This window comes from Aspergillus viridinutans (genome assembly GCF_018404265.1).
Source record: "Aspergillus viridinutans IFM 47045 DNA, scaffold_6, whole genome shotgun sequence".
Classification (NCBI taxonomy): domain Eukaryota; kingdom Fungi; phylum Ascomycota; class Eurotiomycetes; order Eurotiales; family Aspergillaceae; genus Aspergillus; species Aspergillus viridinutans.
In genome coordinates this window covers 1,604,994-1,631,423 of record NW_025091222.1, presented here as the reverse complement: position 1 = coordinate 1,631,423, position 26,430 = coordinate 1,604,994, and the positions used below count along the sequence as shown (strand labels likewise).

At 50.5% G+C, this 26,430-nt stretch overlaps 10 protein-coding genes across 10 annotated transcripts; 5 read left to right on the top strand and 5 right to left on the bottom strand.

Moving 5' to 3' along the window:
• Positions 1 to 4,547: 4,547 nt before the first annotated feature.
• Positions 4,548 to 5,927, top strand: Aspvir_008256 (putative lipase; the record flags this gene model as incomplete). The annotated part of the gene is made up of 1 exon (XM_043271429.1): positions 4,548 to 5,927. The coding sequence occupies one exon, from the start codon at positions 4,548 to 4,550 to the stop codon at positions 5,925 to 5,927; it is 1,380 nt and encodes a 459-aa protein (XP_043127364.1).
• Positions 5,928 to 7,329: 1,402 nt separating this feature from the next.
• On the top strand, positions 7,330 to 9,284 carry Aspvir_008255 (uncharacterized protein; the record flags this gene model as incomplete). The annotated part of the gene is made up of 3 exons (XM_043271428.1): positions 7,330 to 7,413; positions 7,462 to 7,626; positions 7,686 to 9,284. The coding sequence occupies 3 exons, from the start codon at positions 7,330 to 7,332 to the stop codon at positions 9,282 to 9,284; spliced, it is 1,848 nt and encodes a 615-aa protein (XP_043127363.1).
• Positions 9,285 to 9,631: 347 nt separating this feature from the next.
• On the bottom strand, positions 9,632 to 11,122 carry Aspvir_008254 (uncharacterized protein; the record flags this gene model as incomplete). Its single annotated transcript, XM_043271427.1, has 4 exons — positions 9,632 to 10,560; positions 10,622 to 10,784; positions 10,847 to 10,909; positions 10,967 to 11,122. The coding sequence occupies 4 exons, from the start codon at positions 11,120 to 11,122 to the stop codon at positions 9,632 to 9,634; spliced, it is 1,311 nt and encodes a 436-aa protein (XP_043127362.1).
• Positions 11,123 to 12,153: 1,031 nt separating this feature from the next.
• Positions 12,154 to 12,861, top strand: ura6 (uridylate kinase ura6; the record flags this gene model as incomplete). The annotated part of the gene is made up of 1 exon (XM_043271426.1): positions 12,154 to 12,861. One exon carries the CDS (start codon positions 12,154 to 12,156, stop codon positions 12,859 to 12,861), a length of 708 nt encoding a protein of 235 aa, XP_043127361.1.
• Positions 12,862 to 13,398: 537 nt separating this feature from the next.
• Aspvir_008252 (PCI domain protein) lies at positions 13,399 to 14,903 on the bottom strand (the record flags this gene model as incomplete). The annotated part of the gene is made up of 2 exons (XM_043271425.1): positions 13,399 to 14,558; positions 14,657 to 14,903. 2 exons carry the CDS (start codon positions 14,901 to 14,903, stop codon positions 13,399 to 13,401), a joined length of 1,407 nt encoding a protein of 468 aa, XP_043127360.1.
• Positions 14,904 to 15,704: 801 nt separating this feature from the next.
• Aspvir_008251 (uncharacterized protein) lies at positions 15,705 to 16,430 on the bottom strand (the record flags this gene model as incomplete). Its single annotated transcript, XM_043271424.1, has 3 exons — positions 15,705 to 16,109; positions 16,178 to 16,254; positions 16,319 to 16,430. The coding sequence occupies 3 exons, from the start codon at positions 16,428 to 16,430 to the stop codon at positions 15,705 to 15,707; spliced, it is 594 nt and encodes a 197-aa protein (XP_043127359.1).
• A 1,582-nt stretch (positions 16,431 to 18,012) lies between these two features.
• On the top strand, positions 18,013 to 18,744 carry Aspvir_008250 (PaaI family thioesterase; the record flags this gene model as incomplete). The annotated part of the gene is made up of 1 exon (XM_043271423.1): positions 18,013 to 18,744. The coding sequence occupies one exon, from the start codon at positions 18,013 to 18,015 to the stop codon at positions 18,742 to 18,744; it is 732 nt and encodes a 243-aa protein (XP_043127358.1).
• Positions 18,745 to 18,877: 133 nt separating this feature from the next.
• Aspvir_008249 (thioesterase family protein) lies at positions 18,878 to 20,009 on the bottom strand (the record flags this gene model as incomplete). Its single annotated transcript, XM_043271422.1, has 2 exons — positions 18,878 to 19,836; positions 19,901 to 20,009. The coding sequence occupies 2 exons, from the start codon at positions 20,007 to 20,009 to the stop codon at positions 18,878 to 18,880; spliced, it is 1,068 nt and encodes a 355-aa protein (XP_043127357.1).
• Positions 20,010 to 21,002: 993 nt separating this feature from the next.
• Positions 21,003 to 23,977, bottom strand: Aspvir_008248 (putative alpha,alpha-trehalose phosphate synthase subunit TPS3; the record flags this gene model as incomplete). The annotated part of the gene is made up of 4 exons (XM_043271421.1): positions 21,003 to 21,052; positions 21,127 to 22,453; positions 22,516 to 23,896; positions 23,955 to 23,977. 4 exons carry the CDS (start codon positions 23,975 to 23,977, stop codon positions 21,003 to 21,005), a joined length of 2,781 nt encoding a protein of 926 aa, XP_043127356.1.
• Positions 23,978 to 24,759: 782 nt separating this feature from the next.
• Positions 24,760 to 25,990, top strand: Aspvir_008247 (Stk19 family serine/threonine-protein kinase; the record flags this gene model as incomplete). The annotated part of the gene is made up of 2 exons (XM_043271420.1): positions 24,760 to 25,327; positions 25,392 to 25,990. 2 exons carry the CDS (start codon positions 24,760 to 24,762, stop codon positions 25,988 to 25,990), a joined length of 1,167 nt encoding a protein of 388 aa, XP_043127355.1.
• Between the last annotated feature and the right edge of the window lie 440 nt (positions 25,991 to 26,430).

The window sequence follows — 26,430 nt, the reverse complement described above, 5'->3', positions numbered from 1 at the left end:
GAGAAAATGGAAATAGGGAAAGCAAAAATAATGGGATGGCGAAACCGTGATAGATACTACCAGATTATGATTTTCTTTGGGAGAGTGCAACATAACGGTGCCCATTTGGGCCCTCAGTCCGTCAGATATGGTAGTATGGTATCGTAATTACTTTCCCTCATCTGCTACCTTACTACTTACCTGCCTTACCCTGGGCAGTAATAAACTAACTTGATTCGAGAGAGACCATCAACCAGATGATCCAAATCCTTCCAGGGGCACGTAGTAAACCACTGTGGATTTTCATAAACCTGGATGGCAAGTAGATGAAGGAGTTAGTGATGTCCGTCAAGGTACGGAGTACTACAAGGATATCACCTAGTAGCCTGGCCGATCTCTTGGCTTCCATATGCCCAATATTAATTTTCTAAAATTTTGCTGAAATGAAGATATCCTCAATGTGTTCAGAGGGTTGACCTTGTCTGCACGACCTAAGCATAAATAGAAATAAGTTACTCTATGAAGTAAGGACATGCTACTATAGGTTCACTACTAAGTACTACCTATCTTCCTGATCATGGTAATCTATACGTGTAATACGCTACGACGAGTAGACTTCTCCAGCATACTCCACTGAGATAGATCGGTAGTAGATGCTAAATAAATAGTAAGGTAGTGAAGCTAAGGTACCTACGTAGTTGTAGGCTGATGTGGTGATCGCCATCAGAGTTACATTCTCGCGGCTCCATACGTAACCAGTCCACCAGGTGTTTCAGTTTTGTCATGACCGTTTCAGTACCGTGTCACCGTCTTGATTTCACTGCTTTAAATCTCCCAGTCGTCTGCAGAAGACAATTGAGACAGAATCCGCTGTATTGTCTGTGATGAGAGAGAGACATACATGTTGAATGTTGATTATTTGCTCAGGAGCATTCCTCATGGTGGCTTCTTCTAGACGGGCTCCTTTATGGGGCTTGGTCAGTAGGTCCGCATATTGTGGTATGTGTGACACTTGATGGTGCAACGGTGGTAGTCGGCAGTCTCTAATCACAACCGCCGAAACTGTTACACTGGCAGCTCCATCAACCCAAACTGCATAGCGATGAATATGAATCGTGTCAGGATCTTCAGGCCGATTTCGTTTGGTCATCATAATGCTATATAAATGATACTTTGTTGTTAGGTTCTTCTTCAGTGCCCTCGATGCGCATTACTATGCTTCATGGGTCCTTGATTTGGACGTTTTCACAACGAGTATGACCCTACATTCCATGCGACGTACTCTGCCAAGGCACGGTAGATAGGCTATGCAGGTAGTGTCACTGTGAAGGTATGGTTCAGCATGCTAGGCATATTACTTGCCTGCAACATTTACTGATCACATAGGTAAGTAAATACTGCTCGCTTACTGATATACTCTCACCCCCATCAAGGATAGTGTCTCAATGTGGTGTAGTGCTGTTTGTACTACATGTTGTCATTGCCGAAGGCTAGGAACAATGGACAATTTGGGTACGGAAGATTATCAACTTATCAAGTCGTGATCCAAATTGTTTGAAATATCCACAACTTATCGAGGTAAGACGGCTTGTACAACGCTCTTTGTCGCCACACCCGTAGGTTGACAATCAGTGATGATCCGCACGACCTCGAAATCTCGAATGCGGCAAGATGTTGACCTCTCCAAAGCTGGGCACCACCTTCTAACTACTTGCATTCTTATCTCGGGTCATCAGGTTGTTCAGGTTGTTTTCATCAAGCCTTTTCTCGAAGGATTCAGACAGCCCTCAGATCTCGTAATAAATACTAATCTCTGCCTAGTGTGACATCTCACCACGTGGACTGGGGAAGGCCCGTAAGCCGCAGTCTGGAGATATCCCACATTACCAATTAATATGGATTCAATAATACTGAGACTCAACGACCTTTATAAATGAAGATCAATGTGGGTCAGACATTGCTCATAGAGACTTGGTTGACTGTGGGATCTCAATGCCCTTGGGGAGATATCTACAACAGCCGATCGAAAATACTTCCCAACAGGTCAAACGTACTCCAGAGAGCAATAGACGACGAAAGTTAGGGACCATCAGGCGTAGGTTGACCGGGCCAACATCCTCTAGATAATAAACAGACATTGATCACTTTAAGCRCTTGCATATCCTGAAACATGAATCGATGGCAACCGGCAAGACAGGTAATAATTGCGCAGCTAAGGACAATGCTTCATTCAGAAACCAGCACGTGCGCATTTACCAAGCTATGTGCTAAATTTGGTTTCAATTGCAACTATGCTATGTATGGGCCCTAAGCTTGAGTGCAACATTGTGAGACACATCAGTGATTCTGATCTGGTCCGATGGACCTCTTTTTTGGCCTATGACTGCATTAGTGTATATATCTATGACATGCCCTCAGAATAATAGTCGTCCAATGGAATCACATATTATGTAGAGTCCTGGTGCTGCATTTTTGATGCCCATTATGCCTAGTCTCGACCATACCGTCAGTCATTTCAATGGTTTGACTGATCTTGAGCATAGAAATTCGAGGCTGGTATTACAATCTTCCAGCCTTCTTCTACCTAGAAAATCATATTCATCAACAGAATCTTGATCTGGGGTGCTACTCGCGTCTTTCTGCTCCGGTGAAGTAACCGTGTCTGAAGTAGTTCGTCCTCCATAGATCGCTAGAGACCTAAGGTAGCTGTCGACAATTGCTGTGATAGATGTTGAACCTCAAACGAAGCCATACAAAGATCTCTTCGTCTGTTTTGTTGACAGCTCCACGTTGGAGGATGATGTGAGGATGTAGCCATGGGTGTTATTGAGATGACATCAGAATTACAGAAGCGGAGCATCAGGAGTTTATTGTATATCAACCACTTCGTATATCTTCCCAATTCTTTGATGCATCATCATTTCTTTAACAATATCAATACTCAGATTTTTCCAGTCGTCAGATTGAGTCAAAAAGATGTCGGCCGAGCGAGTTAAAGACAAAAAAGGCGAGAATATCAATGAGGGTGACTATGTCTTTACCCGCTATCGGGGCGGATCTCATGAAGGAGAGGTACGACGGATCTTCCTCTACGCTTGTCTCCTTGATCTATGTTAATAGAAGAATTCCTCTAGGTCGAAAAGATTGTGAGGGATCAAGCCGAGGCGGATGAGGAGAACGTCGCGAATCCCCCCAAGGTACGGAACGCTGCGATTTCGCCTCGACTACCCCTAATACATCATCTCAGAAAGTCAACGACGGAAATGCTAACGCTCGAAGGTCATCTTCAACGACCAACATGGACATCGGGTTGCGCATAATCCCAGCACGTTGGAGAAGACCGGATGATACCTCCGCCATCTGCGCACTCTCGCAACCCAGTTTTCCGCAAGTTGGCATGACAAATATCGTCTGTCCTTGAGCATATCTTGCTGCCTATGAAGGGGCTTACCTTCCCTTGTTATGTGTTCTGAAGTATACCCTTGATCGCTTCTCCACCTGTTTATTATCCATCGGGTTACTCTTCTTCCAGTGTGCTGTGCAGAGTGCAAGTATGTTCATCATATTTGGCAGACGATACATCCAAACAACGCACTAGAAGCGACATAAGAATGTATGAATATTCTGCTGCGTACTCTTCATTCCAACGGTCAAGCTAGATTAAGCTTACATGCTTCGTCGGGCTTCCTGGAGCAATCTGAAGATCGCCGTAGTATGGCCTGATCACAATCAACCTAGGTTAACAGCCCTGGTCATTGCAAATCGTTCCAGAAGCTCGTGCTTTCTCTGGCGGTACTGAGTACTGACAAATCAACACAGCACTAACTATCGACTACAGCAGGGCTAGAGAGTTGTTGCCTGGTCAGCAATACGGGGTGGTTTCCCCTCAAATGTGGGGGGGTGCTAACTGCTAATGCCGCAAGCGCTGATGAGACCAGGCATTCCCCCAGCTAAGAGTGCTGATCACATGTGAGTGAATCAGTGCCTCGTTCGAGTCATCCGAAGAAGAATTGAACTATTCATTAAAATCGGGTTCTTCATGGAGTGGAATGACCCAAGCCAAGTGTAATAGGTTGAATTCGGGATCCTGCCATTGCTCGTTTGTATATCGGTGAGGGACAATTCTTCGCCCTGATGCCCTAACAGAGGCCCAGGGTCTGCCGCGAAGATCCACTTGGGTCAACCGAGCTTGAGCGCAAGACAAGGAGCAATGGAACTTCATTTGGCCGACGATCGTACCATTGGCCTCTTTCCCCTGGCCCTTTTGCTCAGCATGGCCTGACGCTCTCCCGCGCCCAGTAAGGTCGTGGAATTGGTCAATGGAGTGGTCACGCACACCTGTTAGACCGCGAAGGACCAGCCACCATCAAGAAGAGAAGTCTCAATATTGAAACTAAAATTCGAGATATGATTGAGAGACCGAGGCATTTCAGAGAGGGGAAAGCTGCTCGTATACTTCTTTTCTAGAGAGAACGGAATATAAATTGCCTGCTGCCTTCCCCCCGAGATGCCTCAGTCAAGCTGGTTACCGTCTCAAGGCGTTTCCACTCAGTGGCAGCCGAATCAAGATGAGGTGGAGTTCCTACCTGAAGACGGCCGTCCTGTACAGGGCAATCTTTAGTCCCTTGGTTTCTGGTGCAGCCCTTCCTCGCGGTGCCGTCCCATCGGCTGCGGATTCAAGTCTCGTTTCGATCCTGTCTACTGCTGCCAATGATTCTTCAATCAAAAGCGAGGCTCAGAGCACTGTCTCCTCAATCGTGTCAAAGATCGACGAGACTGAGAACAGTCGCACGACCAAGGACGATGAGTCTGTGCAGGGAGCATTCGACAAGATTCAATCCATCTTTGCAGATGGCACTCCTGATTTCTTGAAAATGGCGCGTGAAATCCTCGCGGTGGGATTGATACCGGCCGACATTCTCTCTTTCTTGAATGGTTACCTCAACTTAGATCTCAACTCGATCCACAACCGGAACCCCAGTCCGAAGAATCAAGTCATTTACCCGGCCAAAGCTCCAGGAGATGCACGTTACTCAGTCGCAGAAAATGCACTGCGGGCAGCGATTCATATCCCCACCTCCTTCGGCTATGGCAAGAATGGAAAGAAGCCTGTGATTCTGGTTCCGGGAACTGCTACACCCGCTGGGACAACTTATTACTTCAACTTCGGCAAGTTGGGAAGCGCCGCAGATGCCGACGTCTTTTGGCTCAACATCCCTCAGGCGTCGTTGAATGACATTCAGATCAACTCTGAATACGTCGCTTATGCAATCAATTATGTTTCGGCCATTTCAGAATCCAACGTCGCGGTTGTTTCATGGTCCCAAGGTGGACTGGATACTCAATGGGCACTGAAGTACTGGCCATCCACCCGAAAAGTGGTTGATGATTTCATCGCCATCAGCCCTGATTTCCACGGGACGGTCGAGAGGTCACTTGTGTGCCCGTGGCTACAAGCGCTTGCCTGCACTCCCTCACTGTGGCAGCAGGGATGGAACACAGAGTTTATCAGAACTCTGCGAGGCGACGGAGGGGACTCTGCATATGTTCCCACAACCACGATCTATTCCACATTCGATGAGATCGTACAGCCCATGAGCGGCAGCCAGGCGTCCGCCATCCTTTCAGACTCACGGGCTGTCGGTGTATCTAATAACCACCTACAAACCATCTGCGGTGGCAAGCCTGCAGGAGGGGTTTACACCCATGAGGGTGTCTTGTACAACCCACTCGCATGGGCATTAGCGGTTGATGCGCTAACCCATGATGGCCCGGGCGATCCGTCACGGCTGGATCTTGACGTGGTGTGCGGGCGTGTGCTACCACCCCAGCTTGGCCTAGATGATTTGCTAGGCACAGAAGGACTGCTGCTTATCGCATTAGCAGAAGTTCTTGCATATGGGCCCAAAACGTTTCGAGAACCAGCCATTGCGAGCTACGCTGATTGAAGGGCAGAATAGCGGGTAGTCGCAGTCGTGCGAAGTAGGTGGATGCCCTCAGCGAGTTATTTGGTTTGGATAGACATCATGCTAGGGATTTTGTTGAGCCGGAGGCCGTGGCCCAGCATTTTTTGTGAATAGCTTATGTAAATAAAAATTTGGATAACGAACGTCAATTCATGGGCGAGTCTGACAGTCCGAATCGAGTCTGCTGTCGGGGCGAGTTGCTTGATCAGGACTAATAATACTGGACATAAAGCCGAGCACAGATATCAGTCCGTACTGTGTCCATTTCCGAAGGAACTGTCACGTGGTGCTCCCTCAACTATTGAGCAACGTATGAATGGTTCCGCATCCTTGGTGAAGCTTCGCTGGATTGCCTGATCCACTTCGCCTGACATAGATATGATTTGAAGGCTTGAAGCAGTATTGGACTGGAACCTCGAGAGATCAGCAAACGGGCAAAAGGTTAGGCCAAACGCCAAGGCCACCAAGCTCTGTGGACAGTGGAGCATGGCCACGTCCAACAATGATTTACCGTCCAATAGACTGGATAATCATAAAGCTGACAATTGCCATTATTGACGCTGATAGACTTCTTTCGGAAATTCCGATGGCTGTGGTTCCTCAATACCCGCTGGAGACGCCAAGATGGCTGTTGAGTGACTGATTCAGTGGAGGCATACAGCATCGAAATTGCTTGGTCTTTTGTGTCTCAGTCCAATCTGGCTAATTTGAAGAAGAATTATCCTCCCCGATCGGGTTTCGGCTGTTGCAGAAAAGGGGACCGAGAATGGGCAGTATCACGCAGGCCGCGCAGTCTTCGACCTGGACTCGACTAATGTTGACGCCGCCAATGCGTTATGGGCCACTGTACACGAGTAGGCATACGTCAATCGCAGAACTCAGCCATCACTGTTTGGTTCTTAAACTGTGAAGTTCGCAGTCTGCTCCACTGCCTCCAACATCGCCAAGAATGTCCGCTTCATTTGATTGCCAAATCCCATACCAGATCTTGCGTGGTTGCAGGAGTAGGCACCTAGGCTTCGTCTGCTCCTGAGTTCCTATGGAGCACAGGAACACTTGTACCGATGTGGATGATCATATGTGACTCTTAACGTAAATCATGTTTTGTGGCTTCGTCAGTTCCATTCTAGCTTCCTTCTCGTTTTATCATCACTCAATGTCGTTCAACTTCTCCACCACGGAGTGCTTTGGTGCTCCTGGAAATTTACTCTGTACACTACCGTAGTCTCTTCGATCTGCAGGATTGCAGTCCTCCAGTCGAAGCTTCGACTCATCAATCTTCTCTGGAGTTCCCTCGAGACCTAATATCGTTTCCTTTGCTTCTTATTCTCACCTGTTTCTTTATTTTTTTTCACGGAGATTTCCTCCTAGCCACTCCTTGAGCATGATGTTTTTCTGGGTCTTGTTTCTACTTCTCTTCCGCAATGGGGTTGCCGATTCTGACGATGATTTGATGTCCTTTGTCACGGTATGTCCTCCAATACGTGCTGAACGACCTTGGACTGACAAGATTAAGCTTCCCGAAGTTAGAGCGCTAAGATTCGATGTTGCTTACTACGACCGTGAAGCTGTAAGCCCGGGGTACTGGTTCGTCGCGCCATATGGCGTGATTGACCCGGAGGCTCCCACCAAGCAGTGGAAGCCATGCCAAATCGGACCGTATATCTATGACGCAGACGGGGTATGTCTCTCTCAAAGACTTCAAGCGTGGACCCAACTTACGAGTCTAATTCTGGTCAGACCCTGATCTGGGCTGGTTCATGCATGTTTGACAATCGAAATATCTTCGATTTCAAGGCAGTGCACAACATCGATGATCGACCTCATCTCTCGTTTATCCTGCAGCATGCGTATCACGATGATGGCAGGGAAAAGGGACTAGGATACGTCCTTGATCAGCATTACGAGCCCGAATATGCCGTTGGAGTGACAAATGATCTTTCAGCATTCAATATGCACGAATTCAACATCCTCGACGGCGGAAAGACAGCCCTAGCTTGCCTATACCGTCCTGAGTACATGGATCTTGGAGATCTGGGGCGTCCGGATGAACATGGCTGGGTGATGACTGGTGGTTTCGTGGAATTGGATGTAGCTACCGGGGCTGTACTCTACGAATGGAGCTCTGTCGGCCACATCCCCATTCATGAGTCTGTACAAGTCAATCCCTGGGATTCGCCGTCTAGCCAGCCTGGCTGGGATTACGTCCATGTCAACGCCGTGGATAAGAACGCGGCCGGTGACTATATCCTGTCCGCACGGTTCACAAACACAATCTACCTCATTTCCGGACAAGATGGACACATTATCTGGAGACTTGGGGGAAAATTTTCAGACTTCGCGCAGGATTTCACGTTCTCTAAGCAGCACCATGTCCGGTTTGTCGAGTCAAATGGAACGCATACAACTATTTCATTCTTGAACAACGCTTCTGATGAAGGCGGGCAAGACGAAGACCATTCCGCTGCTCTCTTTGTGCAGGTGGATACCAGTGCATCCCCCATGACAGCACGGCTGCTCGACCGTTACGACCGCCCGGATGGAGGTCTCACTCGGCTCCGTGGTAGCGTTCAGCGCTTGCCAAATGGCAACGTCTTTGTTGGCTGGAGTGAGCGAGGCTACCAAAGCGAGCACTCGCCCGACGGCAAAGTCCTCATGCAGGCCAGCTTTGCATCCACTCGCTTCTCCACCTACCGGTCCTACAAATTCCCCTTTGAGGGTCGTCCTCTGACTCCCCCGGACGTGGTCTCGACAGTGTACGGTACAGATGAGACAGACCTCACGACTATCTTCCACGTCAGCTGGAACGGAGCGACAGACATCGCCTCATGGAATTTCTACGCCCGCAAGGAGCGGAACGGAATCCCCGTGTTGGTCGGCAATACCACCAAGGTCGACTTTGAAACGATGTACATCGCTGACGGATATCTGGACTGGGTCTCGGTGGAAGCAGTGAATAAGGACGGGAACGTGCTGGGTACTTCTGCCATTCATCGCACCACTACACCGGACAATTGGCGACTGGCGGGTTTCGAGGGCGAGGAAAAGCCCACACCTGACGACCCTTCGCTGCTGTACAGCTCGAAGCTGTCCGATGAAGACGACGTTGCGGATTCTTACAGCACGGCCAAGGAAGCAGCCAAAGCTGTAAACCAAGCGTATGAGCTTATCCAAGGGGTCGGGGGGCTCCTGATCTTTGTTTTGATTGCATGCTCCATGAGCGGGCTCATGGCCGGCATTTACTTATTCATCCGGCGACGTCGTATGCAGGCATACCACACAGTCCCGTCCGATGAGGCTCAACCTACGGACGATCTTGCGCCTCATGAGAGCAAATAAAGGAGGTCGCATGTCCGAGGGTTGCGAATCCAACAAAGGCATTGTGGTGATCTCAAACTTGCGGCCACTTTATCCTTCTTACACTTGCCTATAATCATGACTCATGTACATATCGATCATCATCGCGTTTCCTTATACTTGTTAGAATCATATACTTACTTCCTGAATCTCTGTTAACAGAGACTATCTACTTGCCTGAAACATCTATCGATGCCGATGTACGATTGATCCTTCTGCAAATTCCAACCATTTCTGTCTCAATTTGCCCATTCCTCCATTGGCTCGCCCCTTCTCTCGCTCTTCATATCAAAGCCAGTGCTTCACGCTATGAACAGGTACCAAACAAACTAAAACATAAGTCTTAAGACCTTGGCCTTGACAGGCCCCGCCAACTCCCTCGCCAGTCGTTCATCTTCGCGAATCTGAAAAGCCGTTGGATCCATAATCTGTTCCTCAATCTCCCGAGCGACTTTCTCAAGCTGGTCCTGTTTGAAGCTGCCCATGTGAAGGCGAATATCGACCCAGTCGAGCCGTGGTCCATAGCGCGCAAAGGCAAGCAGGGGCAAGGACCACCGCTCACCCACTTGAAGACTGATGGGCCAGTCTCGAATTTTCATATCGATATGAAGGACACGCAGCGACTTGCAGTAGACAGTTAGGTCATCGCAGGCATTATACCACGCCATGTCGCTCATGCACTTGTACCACCGGAAATTCAGCAACGCAGGCTCGCTGTACATGGTATGGTTGAGCTCGATGTGCTGGATCGCCATTTGAGCTTCTTTGTTGGTGATCTTCAAAAAGCGCATCACGGTGCGAGTCGTGTTAAAAATGAACTGCGTCCTGGAGTAGAACAGGCACAGCGCATCACGATAGATGCTGCGACATGTGATCAGAAGCGCGATGGGGAGGGGAGGACAAGTAAAGCGTCCTTCACTTGAGGGTGCAGTATGTGTTTTTGGATCGCGAGGTCGCAGCTGGCGATGATAGAGGCGGTAATGGACTCGCTTGATATTGTTTTCTGGGTTCTTGTCCCGCGAACGCAGTACTTCGACTCGGTGAACGTCAAATACGAGTTCATAGATCCTCCAACGTAGCTCGCCGGGAAGACGCTGAAATGCCGAAAGTTTGGCGGGTAGAGTGTCTCTCACCACGACAGGTGCATCCCTACCTGGGCCTTGGTGGAAGCTCTTCTTCGTAGCAACGAATTGCAGAGACCGAGGGCAAAGACCGCGGTCTTCCTCTGACTTAAGCTTTGACGAAGAAACAGGGTATGCTAGATAGCTATTAGAGACGGTCTGTTAACTTTCAAAGACTTGGAACAAGTGGATCCTCACCTTTTGTGAGGTTTTTTCCATCACGGTTTGAACTGCCGGTCTGGTAGGCATTCGAAAAGGCATTACTCGTCCTGCTGGTGAGGCCATTGGGTACAGAGGCTTTCACATTCCCCGTAGAGGCAACAATGGACGCAATCCCTGGATTCTGCAAGTTTCCAGATTTCTATTGGGTATCCTTTGTCAGCTGGGTTACACTCATCGAGTCAGAACAGCAAGACGACTGACATTGAGATTGTGCTTTCGTCCTCCGGAGGGACGGTTCCTGTATCCGCCTCTGCCACGAGATGCCTAGGTTATCGTCAGTGTGTCCTAGATTGCTTAGTCTGAGGCGTAAGTCCAACTGACACTAGGTTCGGAGCTTTTTGCTTGAAAGCGGGAGTTGTTGTCTTCGGTATCATGTGAATTGAAGTTGGGTTTGTTGGATCTACCGCCTCTTCCTCGACCGAATCTGAATCCCCGGCCTTCTTGCTGGCCTCTATTTTGCTGTTTTGGTTTAGCCATGGCGAGATGATGAGACGCTGGTACGCAGAGGGTGAAGTGTGGTATAAAGAGAGTGTGTGTATGTATGTAAGAGAGAGAGAAGGAGGAAGGAGGAGTTGAGGTGCCTTGAGGAAACCAAGCTTTAACAGAGAGCGTACCCACGATCAATTTCAATTGAATCTAAAAGACTATAACATATATCTCACAAATTGCTGAGATCTAAATCATTCACTGCTCCTGACTCCCTTATTTTTCTCTTCCTAGTCAGCCAGTGCAGAATAGACTGAATAGACTGTCAATAATTGTTGAATATTGTACAACTCCATGACAATTTGATTGTCTGTTTATCGACTAATTGACCTGTTTATCTCAAAATAGTATTATCATTATTGTAAGTTCAAAGCAAGCTGATTGTGTTGTCGTAGATCAAGTATTCAGACAGAGGGACCGTTGCTGTGTAGGAGAAGTATACAGATATCACGCTAAGCCACTTCTGGACTGTTGCATGCCTTATTTTTCTGTCCGCCATCTACATGCTGTTATTATTAGACTCATTTTCCATCCCCGTCGCAGAAAAGGCTCTCGCTGCTCTTCCTCATCGGCCTCACCAGCCCAGTTTGTTACTTAGAATCAAGTCAAACTTTAATTCTATTCTCAAAGGAATGTCTTTTTCTTCTGGAGCCCTGCGATCATCCAGCCTCTCTACTCGAGCTCAATTGCTGTCGATATTGCATCCCGCGAGATCATCACCGGGACCCCACCACAACCACCACCACCACCACCACCACCAACAGCTGCAGCATCACCGCCGCCCCTATTCTTCCTCCTCTTCTAAACCTGACTCTTCTTCCCCATCTTCCTCTCCGTCCTCCTCCTCCTCCTCTTCAAGGTCTCAATACAGCCGCTCCCAATTCAAAATCCTCCCCTTCGTGACTATCTTCGCCATTGGCACCGGTTCCTACATCCTATTGGTGAAATCGCGCACAGGCGTCCGCAAGCCGCAATCCAATCAATAAAACACCACACCACCTCAATAACAAGCAAAATAAAACATGGCCAACACACAGAATCCCCCAGCCGTCCCTCCTACACAACCCACCCCTCCTCAGGCCTCGACGAACACCACCCCGCGCTTCTCTCCACAGGATGTCACCGTCGTTTTCCTGCTAGGCGGACCGGGCAGCGGCAAGGGCACGCAGTCCTCCAACCTAGTCCGCGACTACGGTTTCATCCATCTGTCCGCAGGCGATCTGCTGCGCGCGGAACAGGTCCGCGAGGGAAGCCAGTACGGCGACCTCATCCGCACGTACATCAAAGAGGGCAAGATCGTGCCCATGGAGATCACGGTGGCGCTGCTGTCGAACGCCATGGCCGATGCGTTGGCGGCGGGTGCCGGCGCTACCGCTGACGGCGGGAAGAAGAAGGCCCGGTTCCTAATCGACGGGTTCCCGCGCAAACTCGACCAGGCCGTGTTCTTCGAGGATACCGTCTGCCCGTCGGAAATGACTCTGTTCCTGGACTGTCCCGAGGAGGTGATGGAGAAGCGGCTGCTCAAGCGCGGGGAGACCTCGGGGCGTGACGACGACAATGCCGAGTCGATCCGCAAGCGGTTCCGGGTGTTTGTTGAGACCAGCATGCCCGTTGTGCGGGCTTTCGAGGAACAGCAGAAGGTCTTGTCCGTCTCCGCCACGGGGACGGTCGATGAAGTGTATTCCCGAATCAGGGAGGGACTCGAGAAGAAGGGTGTCCAGCCTATCTGATCGAACTGTGTTGACTTCGGCATTTGACCGCCAATTGTTTCCGATCTTCCTGCATCTTCCCCGTCGAATTGAATATATGTCTGTTTTTTGGAAGAAAATTCATGTTTGTGTTTTATATAGACATATCCCATTTAGTCCACCCTGCCAGAAACAAAGCGTCCCACGTCTTAACCTGTCATACTAGAGCCAAAGAATATACAATCTCTGCCTCCAACATATCGCCAGAAAGGATAAACAAGACATGATTCGTGATTGATTGATCTGGCCCATTCCTAACTACTAACATGCATCCAGGGCTTCCCGTCTCTAAACAACAGAAGTAGCTACCATATGAACATTGTAGAAATGGAAATAAGAAAAAAGGACGGGAAATTCGAACGAAAAAAAGGGGGGTCTCCTGGTTCAGATGAACAAGACAAGTAAATAAAGCAAAGGACACCCCAATCATTACTTTTCTTCTTTTTTTCATCTTGTGGCGACAAAGTCTATTTGCTTTCTCCTGCCTCGCTGCAATCCTTGTTCCCCTCAGCGAGTAATCTATTCAGCACCTCCAACCAACTCAACCTCCCGAGCCTGCTGTGGTTGTGAGGGTTGCGGCTGCTGTTGTTGCTGGGGGTTACGTCTCCGGTCACCGCCCTTGGCTCCTTTCTCGCCCGACTTGCCCTGACCGGCTTCCTCAGCCGCGGCCTGCATGCTCTCCCGGATATAGCGCTCCCGCTCGGTGCGGACGACACCCAGCACACTCTCCAGACTGCGGCGCCAGACCATCAGACGGCCCTGCACCTCCGCCCACTGCTTCTCACCGAATACACGGTATGTGGCCCGGTGCACCAGGAACTCGGAACGCAGCTGCGACAGCTTGCCCTCGACCAGACCAGCCCGAATAGTGTCGATGACCCACTTTTCCACATCTTCAACGGGCACGCGCAGCGCCGAGGCGATGGTAGCATAGGGGAGGGAGCGAGAGGGAGTCGAAGCCGCAAGCGAAGCCAGGGTCAATAGGCGCATCTTGGTCTGCAGAGCCTCGGCGCCATCGGCCAGAACACCACCAGAGATGGAGTCGAGAGGGGTGGCCGCGACGAAATCCTCGTAGGCGTCCAGAGTATCGGCGGTGAAGATCTCCAGCAATTCGAAAAGGGTGCTGTCGCTGGAGCGAAGAGCCTGGATGGCATCGGCGGCGGTCAACGAAGTGAAATCGAAAACACCGGGGCTCTTCAGGGCGGAGGTCAAGGCACGGACGGCCAGGTCGCGCGCTTCCTTGCTGGAGGCCTCGTTGGCGGGGATCGTCTGCAGGGCCTGCACCACATGAGTCTGTGCCAATTCAAGATCGCCCGAAGCCTGCGCGGCATCAGCAACGGCAAGGTGCAGCTTCTGAGCATCCTCATCATCCAACTCCCAGGCGGACAACCAGGTGGGCAGCTGAGCGGCCAACTGGGGCTTCAGAGCCTCGAAGGCGTACGAAGAGCCGGACTGGCGAATGACGGCGACGATGGCCAGGAGGACGTGAAAACGGCTGGAGTCGGTGGGAGCGAGAGTGTTGAAGATAGTGGTCAGGATGGAGATTGCGAGCGTGGGGCCAAACTGAGGCGAGGTGGTGATAGGTTTGGCGAGATAGGTGCAAATGCGGGAGAGGAACATATCCGGGTTGGAGGCCTGGTGCACCAAGTGCACGATGAGGTTGTAGGCGGAAATGATTTCTAGTTGTAAGATTGCAAAGGTCAGCCTTACCCAGCTCCTTCTCTTTGTCTCGATCCTCCGGGGATTCATCTATAGCAACCCGCCCACACAAACTCACCCTTCTCTGGGGCCGCATTCAACACAGCGGCGGCAGCCACCAACTTCTTCAGCACTTCATCGCGCTGTTTGCGATCGGGCTCCTCCTCCGACTGTTCTTGCTGGCGAAGAGGCTCAATGAGGGGAGCGATTTCGGATTGGAGGCTGGCGCCCTCGTTCTTGCGGAGGGCGTCAATGTACTGGGCGAACTCATCGGCGAGTTCGGTGAAGGTACCCTCGATCAAGAGGGTGGTGGTAGGAGCGGGCATAATGGGCGTAGATAGGAGAGGAGAGGGAAAGGGAGAGAGAGAAGAGAGAGAAGGTCTAGCAAAGAAAAAGAAGAGAGGGGCGGAGAGAGTCCCAAGAGGCTATCGATATTCGATAAGTTCGATGATGCCAGGAAGGGCGAAATTTCAGTGTGGGCAAAACTCTTGGCGAATTGGCCCTTTTTGGTTGGAGAAAACAGCTGACAAAGAGACGTTCTGGAGGTGGACTGAACTGATTCAAGCCAACAACAGACGTATTACTTTAATAAATTCACCATTATAAACAGATCTGCACATTGTTTCCATGACTATTCAGCACATTTTTAGAGAAGGGGAATTTTCCACAATCTCAGGCTGACCACGGGTGGCTGCCAACACCTATCACTCTACAGGCCGGTTTATCGTCCAAGGGCATTGCCGCAATGATTAAAAGTTCAGAAGCTACCAGCACGTCCAGTAATTGATCGGGTCGTACCCATGAATTAGTCAATTCCTAATCGCCAACAGGTATTTGCAGGCTCCAATTAAGGACAGTCATGAAAAGCGTATAGTGCATACAGGATCATAATATCACAAATGGCTCAATTACGAGACATGAACGCGGGGGAATATTGCGATTGCGGTGCAGTGAGTCAAGTGTTCCGAGGAAAAAGTGCGGAAAACAGGCAACGAACAGGCATTAGACAGAGAAGTCAGCGGTTGAAGTATTCAATCTCCGTGGTCGTCTTGTTCGCTCCATGGTCGGCATACTCAATGGATGTGATAGGTATGGCCATGGTCGCAAAACATGGCACACCACCCCATTTACAGCAGGAGACGAGCCGCAAAGAAGAGCACGGTAGCCAACACACCAGTGGCGTGCTCTCCAACCAGGCGAATGGCAGCATTGCTCGCCTTAGCGGTAGCACTGCTACTAGTAGTAGTGGTGGCCGTGGCAGTCGACCCAGCCTGGTTCCCGGTCGCGCTCGCCGTGGCGGTGGAAAGAGCGGAAGAGGTAGTGGTCGATGAGGAGGTAGAAGAGGCCGTCGCATTCAGTGTACCGCACTCTTTCTGGGCAGCAGTACACTTTTCATCCTGATCCTGAGTCGAGGAGGCCGCGATGCACTGCTTGTAGGTTTCCTGGCAGACAAAGAAGGGGATGGTCTGCATGTACGGGGACACATCGGCCTCGGTACCGTTGCTGCAAACGCAAGAGAATTGAAGAGTGGTCTGTCCATTATCGCATTAGTCTGGTAAGGATTGAGAGCGGTGGGCCTTTTCAGTTCATCGAAACATACGGAATCACATGAGTTGCTATCGGCGATTCCATCACAGATACTCGGGCAGCTGTTCCGCTCAGCCAGACACCAAGCAGCTATGAATCGTCTCCATGTTAGTCAATTGACCACTTAGGGTGACGAGCGACCTCAGTAACGAACCTTTGTCAGTAGAGCTAACGTGGGCGAGGTTGAAGCCCGCGGGGAAGGTGTAATTGTTGCTAGCAGCAGCGGCAGCCACCAAGGTGGACAAGACAATGGCGATGGAGCGCATGGTGGAGAAAGTGGAGATCTTTGATTATGTGAGAAGATCGACAGTCAATTGATAAGGTTATTGAGGATGCAAATAATCCTAACCGGATGAGATTATTAGTGTTAATGACGACGACGACGATGATGATGGAGAGAGAAGAGGGAGGGAAGAGAAGGGAGAAAGGTGGAAGAAGAGGAAGAGGAGGAGGAGAAAGAGGGAAATAAACAAGAGGGAAGGTTCAATTCTCTCCAACAAACAAGTCTTAGATTATTTTGTGTTAGAAGGAAAGGACCTATGGAGGATCAGGAATGCCAGTTTAGCGTCAATTCTCGTCGAAAACGGTAATTATTCGAATTCAACCAAGGATCTTAGTTTAAGACTTGGACTTGGGTAGTAGGACTGTAGGAGGTTAGGTGCAGACTAAGGGAGATACCTTGGTTACGTTCCTAGCTAGTCCATGGTCTTGTCTACTACTACTATTATCACTATTCTTCTGCTTCTGAATTGGTCCCATGACTGTCGGACTTGAAATAGAAGGATTCATTATCAATCAATCCTTCATTTCCGTGAAGAATTGGTCTACGACTACAAGTGATGATACTGATGGATAATAACATTGCGAGGAACTTCAAGTCAGGCACCACATTTGTGCTAGCAACTAGCAACTAGCAAAGGACATAGTATCCACTACGTAACCTACCTTAGTCTACTACCTAAATTACTGAACCCACTTTATTTGTTGATGGCCAATCGATTATTATTCACTCTACAGAGTCTACGGAGATACCTACAGAGCACAGAGCAGAGTACAGTTGAAATCAAGGAACCACCGGAGGTACCTAGTGTAACTCAGCATTCATCATCAGCTGTTGTTATTATTATTATCATTGTTGTTGTTGTTGTTGTTATTGTTTTTATTATTCAGGACAGGTCGCACAAGGAACAAGAAGCATTAGAGGAATAATACTGATGGATCAGAGTCATATCATACCATTCAAGAACAGAAGAATGCCGTTGTTGCTCATGTGCTCAGAAGTCGTTGGGTACCTGAATGTATACCTGGGGAAGGACAACGCAGGTAGTCATTATCCAGTAAATTAGCCTGTAGCAGATAGATAGTGCCAGAATCATTGACTATCCTGTCCATAGAATAAATACTACGGAGCATACAGAATAATAGATCTCGTTATTATCTTTGTCCTCGTCACTAGATGACTAGTCTTGAATCAATCTCGGAGATAACATTCCCAAACAGAGAACATGCCCGCTACATACTAAAGTACCTACGAGTGGTACGTAGGACTACTAGCACATTCAGTCTACTACCTTCCTTATGAAGGTCGATATCGGATTCAATTATGATATTCTGCTCAGATCCCATATCTTGACAGATGATCATCTATCTGGCAACTGATTACTCCAGATAAACTGAAAAAAACTGACGATGATCAATCGGCATTATGGTTCTTCATCCGAGTTGTAGCCGAGGTTCGTTGCTGCTGTTGGACACATCGAACAGGCACTTTTCTGGATGCATTTCCTGCCTTCTCGTCCCTCTCACCGTCAATTATCTCTTTCCTTGATACAATCAATCCCTCTCAAAATGGCTGAAAAAGACCACCCTCCCTCCGCTCCTCCGCCAACGTCCTACATGAGCGAACCCACGGCCGATCCCGCCCTGCTTGATCCCTTTCGCGCCATCGGCTGGTCCAACTCCCTCCTCAACTCCCCAGACTACTATCCCATCCGCACCTGGTCTCGACTCCCCAAGCCACACACAGGCGAAGATGGCTTCTTCGCCGGCACACTGGCTACATCCTCCACGATCCCGCACTGTCTGACTCTCCGCCGGCGCAACCTCCCGCCGCCTCCGCAAGAGGTCCCCGTCTGGCCCAGTCCCACCGCAACCCCGTCGTCGGCGCCTTCCCCAATTCCTCCGGATATCATCATGATGGTGGATCTGGCGACGCCGGGTGTGAGTGGCCATCCGTCCACCGCTCATGGCGGCGTCGTGGCCACGCTGCTTGACGAGGCCATGTCCTTGGCCGTCGCCATGCATGCTCCGGCCTCCGGGGACCATCCGCGGGGTGCCATCTACACAGCGCAGCTGGACGTCCGCTACAAGAAACCCCTCCGTGTGCCTGGCCTGGTCGTTGTCCGCACGAAAGTCGTGGCTCGGGTCGGAAGGAAGTACTGGGTGCGTGCGCAGGCGGTGCAGGAAGAAAGTGACGAGAACAACGGCGGCGGTCTCGGGGGTCATTTGGAATGGGCGAAAAAGAAGACAGTCGTGACGGATGCCATGGCATTTTGGATACAAACTGCTCCTTCGTTGTGACCGTCATCTCCACTCCATATTCTATTTCTAATGTATATACTCCGTATAGAGATATATATGTACATACAAAGACATTCGTGCGTAGATTCAGTGGCCTAAGGAGAGAGGGGGAACGATGCAGGGGAAACCTCGCCTACATCTTCGACTTCCGCTGCCCGATATTTCGGCTAGCGTCCACCACCAATCCCACTTGGGTGCTCAGCGCAACAACATCCCCCTCCTCATCCAGAACCACCACGTCCAGATCGGTCCGGCCGTTCCGCACCGACCTGGTCTGCACTCGGCTATACAGCCACTCCACCCCGCTCGCCGGTAACCGCTTCTTGAAGTCGATGTTCAGCGTCACGGTCGGGTACCAGTACTTGGCCAGCTTTCCCTTCGCCGATTCCGTCCCTGCAGCGTTATCTGCATCGTCTCCCTCCTTCGTCGCCTTGCCCATGGTGTCAAACCCATCCAGCGCCATCGGGAACATGTCCACCAGAAACGCCACACCTTCATTCGTCCACCGCGCCTCCGTGTTCCCACCTGGCCGGAACCGCGCCCACTGGTCGACCACCGGCGGCTTGCCCAGCGCCGGATCAGGTCCGTACAGTTCAACCTGCTGCGACGCCCGGCGGAACTTGGGAAACGGTGCAAGCAGCCGAACCCATTGCCCATCTTGACCGGTCTCCCGCAATGCTGCAAGGTTCACGCGACCCCGAGGCCCCGACCCGGGAATCGCCTCAGGTAGCAACGTCCAGTTCGAGGGCGCCGAAACGCCCACTTCAGCCGTCGCGGGGCTCACCGTGATGTAGCCCGCGACCTTGACTTCCAGATTTTCCTCGTCCACAGACGAGGCCGACGACCCAGTCTGTGCCTTCTTCTTCCCCTTCTCACTAGGCTGCAACAGCGCGACATGTATCGTACTGGTTCGAGCCCCGAGCTTCGTATCCTGCACCTCCAACACAGCCGGCCCGACGGCCGTGCGACGTAGAAACGCAAGCTGCATAGAGATCGGAGTGGCAGTGGCATCGTACCGCCTGGGATGTGTGTGCGCGAAATGTGTGATGGCCAATCGGTAGAGGACAGCTGTTGTATATCCACCGTTGGGAACTATACGGTGTCAATCAGCTCGCAATGATCTCAAATCGCTATTATGCAAATGTAGGAGACGTACCGGTACCAATGCACCATTCATCCCGCAAGACGGCCGAGTACCGGTGGGTATTTACAGGAGTCACTTTGATCGCCTCCTCAAAGGCCTGATTTGCTGCGGGGGACGCCATCGCGATGGGTTGTCGTTACGGCCGGAAGAGGAGTCGACACTTTTATAAATTGACAGATCAGGTCAGATTAGGCCAGCCAAGCTGTTCAGAGAAATCGAAAGTTCTGTAAAATAAAAGAGAGGTTGGAGACATGCCGGAAACCGTAGCTAATGTCGCAGTTGATTGTCAACATTAATACGTCGGCCATGCGCTTCGGATCAGGTCTGACCAGACCTCGGTTCTTCGTATGTTTGGAGCTATAACGTAATTCCTGGGTGAACCGCCATCCCGGGCGAGCCGCCACCTTCTGTATCCCATATAAAATGGCACTTTTCAAGGCTTAGATATCTCAACCACAGCTACTTATGCTATTATCAAAGTAAGATATTTAGAATATTTATAGTTTAAAGTATATGAATACTCTTTCTTAGGATGCTAAAATGTTGTTCCTCTCTCTTAATATTTAGAAGTTAAAATTACCAAAATTACAGGCGTATTTTATGTTAGCTGAACATATACATATGCTAGGAGGCCATAGATTATAAGTATATGACTATACTATACCATACACCTAAATTTGGCCCCCTGTAGATATTTGGGTGTTGAGATATCTAAGCCTTGAAAAGTGCCATTTTATATGGGATACAGAAGGTGGCGGCTCGCCCGGGATGGCGGTTCACCCGGGAATTACGTTAACAGCCGAACGCTGACTAACCCGCTACAGTTGTTGTCCAGTTGACCAGTTCACCGGAAAAACTACGAACTGAGAGACTTCGACTCTCATGGAGATGTTCCTGTATGTGCCATCCGTGTTCTCGCATTTTTTTATTTATTTTTTATCTGTAATGGAAATTCTCCTCAAATCCCGTATCCAGATACTCCGTTCATTACGCCCGCTGACTTCTTTTATCTTCAACGCTGCGGTGTAATTAATTTATCCCAATACATCCAATTGTTGAGCCATTTGCATCGTACCCTCGTAGATCGATCGAATCAAAAGAAGAATCTCTGTGCTTAGTGCGCTGGTGACGCATTTGCCAGTCTCTCAAGGCAAGAAAGGACACCTGTGAACAGTCGGGAGTCAGCGAGACATTCTACATCGCTTATGATCCAAGCATGGCACGACAACACTACTTACCAGTCACTCCCTGCGTCAAAGTGGCCTTGGCTTCTGTGCTGCGAGACCCCAGAGTGACTGTCATCGCATAGCCAACTGCTTTTGCACTTTCCAGCTTGTTAGCCCACCGGAACACTGGCTCGTCGTCGCGACCGTCTCCGATGGCCAACAAAAAGTCCGGCCGCGCAATCTGCTCGTCCTTCTGGCTCGCATTGAGGCAGTCCCGCCATACCAATTCCGCCGCCGAGGCCTTGTTCGTATTTGCTGGTCCTACCACGAGTGCACGGTCAATGAGAACGGCATGTACCCCCTGACTGGCACATGCATCGTTGATATGACCTGCACACTCAGACGCCAGCCGAGAGGCAGCTTCGTGGTCTTCCGCCGAGCCATAGTGGAACACGAGGGAGCAGTGGCGTTTCTCGATCCAGCTGCCCTCCGCTCGTTCCTGGTAGTAGCTGAGAATCTGACTGACGCCTTCCTTCCAGGCGTCCGTCCGCTCCTTGTTGGTCAACTTGAGCCATTCTTCGGTGTTCGGCTCTCGCACGAAGCAGCCATTCTCCGCGATGAGCCCGAGGCCGGGAACTCGTCGGAACAGACGTTCCATCTCTTCGGGCATTCGTGAGCTCATGACATAAACCACGTTCTTACTGTCCTCCGTCAAATCTGTCAATGTGGTAATGGCTCGCTGTGGAGTCGTGACAATGATGCTCTTGGGAGAACCCCATGACGCAAGAGTGCCCTCATAGTCCACAATGATCAATCGGCGTGCGGATTTTCGGTACATCTCCTCCACTTTGTTGACTGGCAAGCGCGGAACAGCCATGATCTCACGCGAAGACTGTTCATTCCAGACACGTTGCAACTTCTCATTGAAGGACTTCACCCAGTTCCCTGTCGAATTCCGAAGGACGGCTCGGCGAAGCTGCTCCCACACTCGTTGGCGCTCCCCCTCGCTCCTGGTCAGTGCAGTATGGATGGCCTCGGCACATTGTCGGTAGTCCCAGGGGTTGACAAGCAGCGCGTGGTTGCCGAAAACAGACGCACTTCCAGTGAACTCGCTCAGAATAAGAGATCCGTACTTCTTATTTCCGTATTTTCCATCTTGGCAATACACAAATTCATGACTGGTCAGATTCATTCCTTCACGCAGACTGGTGATCATCAAGGCATCCGCCACTGAGATCAAAGCCAGGTATTGCGGGAAAGCGAGATCTTGTTTGAGGAACACCAGCGGCTGATGAGCAAGCGTTGAGTGCATCGAGTTAATTCGCATGGCGATGTCTGAAATCATGGCTTCGAGCTCCGGCTGTTCCGTGGTGCTCGTCGCGACTTGAATCAGAACAACCTGTCCAGAAGGGTCAGCGCAATCGCATAAAGGGCGCATATGGCAGCCAACAATGTACTTGCCTTGTCTCTCCAGTCAGGGTACGTGTTTAGGAAGAGCTCGTAGCTCAGAAGTTTTTGCCTGATTCCGCGAACTGAGTCAATTTTGTCGCGGGAAACAATAAGTCGTTTCCCTTCATATCTCTCCGAGATTGTCTTCACCCATTGTTCCACATCGGCCGCCTGTCGTCGCTTGTCCCAGGAGGTTGGATCGATACCGATGGGAAATGTACCCACGTTAACGAACCGATCCTCCAGCTCGAGTCCCTCGTTGGTTGCCTCGACGCAAAGGATGCGACTACAGGTCTGAAGGAAATGTCGACAGTACTCATCGGTCTGAAACCCAATAAGGTTAGCACCCAACATGCCCTCGAGAAGTTCTTTTCGAGGCGCCAAGCATCTGAAGACTTCTGAGGAAGGGAAAGCTATATGCAGGAAGAAACCGATTTGTGCATCCGGGAGCAATTTTCGAAGCATCGCGGGGACAAGGAGCAGGTGGTAGTCTTGGACCCAGATTGAATCGCCGCGTTTCCAATTCTTCGCAATGCGCTCCGCGAACGCCTGGTTGGTCTTGACATAATAAATCCATGAATGGTCTTCATATGCTTTGCTTTTCGGGTTGTCGGGGATCTGGTAGTGAAACACAGGCCAGAGGATTGTCTTGCAGAAATGAGTGTAGTGACCGTCAAAGTCGCCGTCGCTGACATAGACTGTCAACGATCCGTACTCATCCTCCAACTTCTCGGCGATGGCAGCTTTGGTGTGAGGCGACAATGCATCCGTGGGCATACCCAGCGTGCCAACCCACACTTTGTCCTCTAATTGGCCTGCATCTGTTGCTGATCGCACCGCATTACGCAACCCGCCGTTACCCTGCTCTGCTGTTTCAACGGTCCACTCCGCCTTCGAGAACGAAGTTTTGCGGCTGCGATCCCCGGCATTGTGCGGGGGATGTGACCGAAAGGGTTCGACCTTCAATGGTGTCTTTTCGCGAATAGGCTCCAAAACAGAGACAGTGGGCTCCTGGTGTTTAAGGATCGAAGGGGAGGGCGAAATAGGCGGCCGAGCCCTAGGCTGGTTCAGAGCCGTGGTGGCACCCCAGGCGGGAGAATGGGCTTCGCTTTCGGTGAGAAGATTTGCATCCAGCACAGTAGGAAATGGATAGCTTGAGGGTTCCTGCTCAGCCTTTGTAATGTCCGATGTGAAGATTCGCTCATGATCAGTGGTAGCCCCAGGCGTCAGGCCCGCCTTTCTACCACCATTCTGTCGTTCAAACAAGCTGATAGCAGCATTGGGCGTTGGGGTCACAGCCTGAGATGGAGGGTTCGATATAGGAGGGCTCGTTAGTGCGCCGGCTGGGTCTTCAGACTCGTTGTCATGAAAATTCACAGTATACGGCAGGAATCTGGCAGATCAAAAATGTCAGCGCAACAGAAGACAATAGGAGAGAATAGTCGACATACAATGAAGCGATGAAAATTGTCATCCTGGCTGATTGATACGGACTCTAAACCAAATGGCGGGGGAGGATGTCAGGGGAATGGCGAAGGAGGGGCTGCAGGAAATGGTAAGGAATAATGCCCGAACTGCAGTTGACGAAGAAAGGGTCATAGAAGATATAGAAGAAGTGACACGGCGACAAGGCAAAGACAACCTGGATGCTGGGCTGATACAGCTGGTTCTACCACGGATCGTTGTACTTGTCACAACCTGGACGAAAATGGCCCTTCTCTCATGGCTACGTCATGTGAGAAAAAGCTGAGGTCGAAGGCGGAAGAAGCCAGCAGGAGTGGGACGGCCCACTAAAAACCTGATAAGCAAGGGCAAAAACAAGAGAATCCAGGGTGAGAAGAAGGATGTATCTCTTTTTTTCTTAATTATTTCCAGGGTGGCTTCCGGCCTGTCTAGAAATTTTGGACTATTGACAGCGATCTACAGAGTACCTCTATTAAACTAAGAGCTTTTGTCCTCTGGATTGATCAATCACTTCGTTATTGGCTGAGATGATCGATCCTTGTTGGGTTGGTTTGCCTGACAGGGCGAACCACTGTATGCGCTCTGATTGGTCCAGAACTGTAGATTCACAGGTGGTTCGAATAGTGAGGGGCAGTGGTCACGTGCTGATAACTCGCCCTTTATCATCACATGGAAGAAGAAACCTCAGGCAGACATTTCTTATCACTCGAGGGCATCCGAAATCTTGAACGATGTCTCTTCAAGGTTTTCGAAAACCGCAGTCCTTCCCTTCTATTCTCTTCTAGCTGGGCCATGCCATTACGGATAACATCTGCTCCGGTATCTGGTATCCAAAAGAAAAAGAGACCCGCCACTTTCAAACCTCGCGCCTCCCCTTTTGCCGGACATACTCGCCAGAAAGCCGCCGTTCAATCTTCCCGCCCTTCCAAGTCTGACCAGCTAGGTGAGGTGTACACGGGTGATTTCGATCAGGGCCCACTTCCTGACTTGGGGGCTTCTCATTATGTGGCACAGATTGCTCCCGTCGAGGATGTGATTCAGGCCATCCACTACATTCGCGACAAGATGTTCGAGGATATCCCTGCTCGAGCTGGCATGAATAGTACTCGCATTGCTGAAGTACTTAATCTACGCCGGTCGCTACCTCCTCTCGCCTCGGTGGCTCATGTTCACACGCTGATCGATGCGCCTACGAAAGTGGAGAAAGAAATTGTGGATCTGGTCAATGCCGGTCGTGTTCGTCGCTTGATCGTCCCAGGAAGAGGGAATGATGCGGCAGGGCTTGGCGATTGTCTAGTTCTAACAGAGGATTGGGAAAGGCTTGTGTTGGAAAGCAGTGGCTTGGAGACCTCAGTTAAGGGTAAGTGAATGGCGTCCTGCTGCCGTACCACCTATCTGCGTTGCTCTTCCTGATCAGCTCGCAGATAAATTCCTTCAAGTTCTCGGCCAGATCGGAAACACATCGGCTATACCAGCCTCGCTTCTTTCCCAATCGGAGCGTATGGGTCTTGTTTGCGCCGGGTTTTTGGTGTCATCGTCCTCTCTCGTCAAAGGTTCCATGGGTGTCGCATCGCTTCCCGGTCTTCCTTCCTCTACTCCGGCTCCTGCTTCTCCTAGTCGGAGTGGTAGCGCCGGTCAGCCCTGCGACACTCCGAATAACCAACATCAGTCTCTATTTGAGACAGCGACCCTCTTCTTATCACTTCCCAACACTGGGCCATATCTTCGCCTTCTCGGAGCTGGTCGGAAGCATCTCCTCGCTCTTCTCAACAAATCCAGTTCTGGCGAGGCCCCCGTCTATCTTCTACGCGATCGCTGGGACGGCGCGGTTGAGACAGATAAGAGCTTCAGCGTTGCGAAGCGCGTGCGAGGTGAATTCGCTGGCATACTTCCAGGAAAGACGAGGAAGTGGAGAGATCTCTACGGCATGAATTTTGGCTGGGCTCTGGAGGAAGCTCTGGGGGCCGGGTTGATTGAGATCTTCGATACTGGCAGTGTTGGGCCTGCAGTACGCGCTCTATGAATTTGCTTTGTAGCGAAGGTCGTGCAAGGCGAATGGACTGGGTGCGACGTGAAGTTCCGCCCGCTTCCACCTTATGGAAGCACACATGTGTCTACGCTGTCCGATAGCGACACCACTACGGAAGACGAGCCATGACGCGATCGCGCAGGACGAGGTCCGGGAGGTTCGACCCGGGGAAGAATGTTTCGCTGACGGACAGCCGTGCCGTCCAGGTTGCTTTGGGTGAGCATATCGATACGCTAGCTATTCTTCTGACTAGGTGAAGACATATCAAAGCTCTTAAAGAGCTGCTGTCTGTGGAGTGCTTCATGTCCTGTCGAGGCCCGAGTACTGAAAAGCGTCTCGTGCCCTTCGATATACCCTTAGTTAGGTTTGAGATAGAAGTTGCTATAGAATACAATACATGTTTACTCAAGCCACGGCTTCTCAAGTCATAGTCC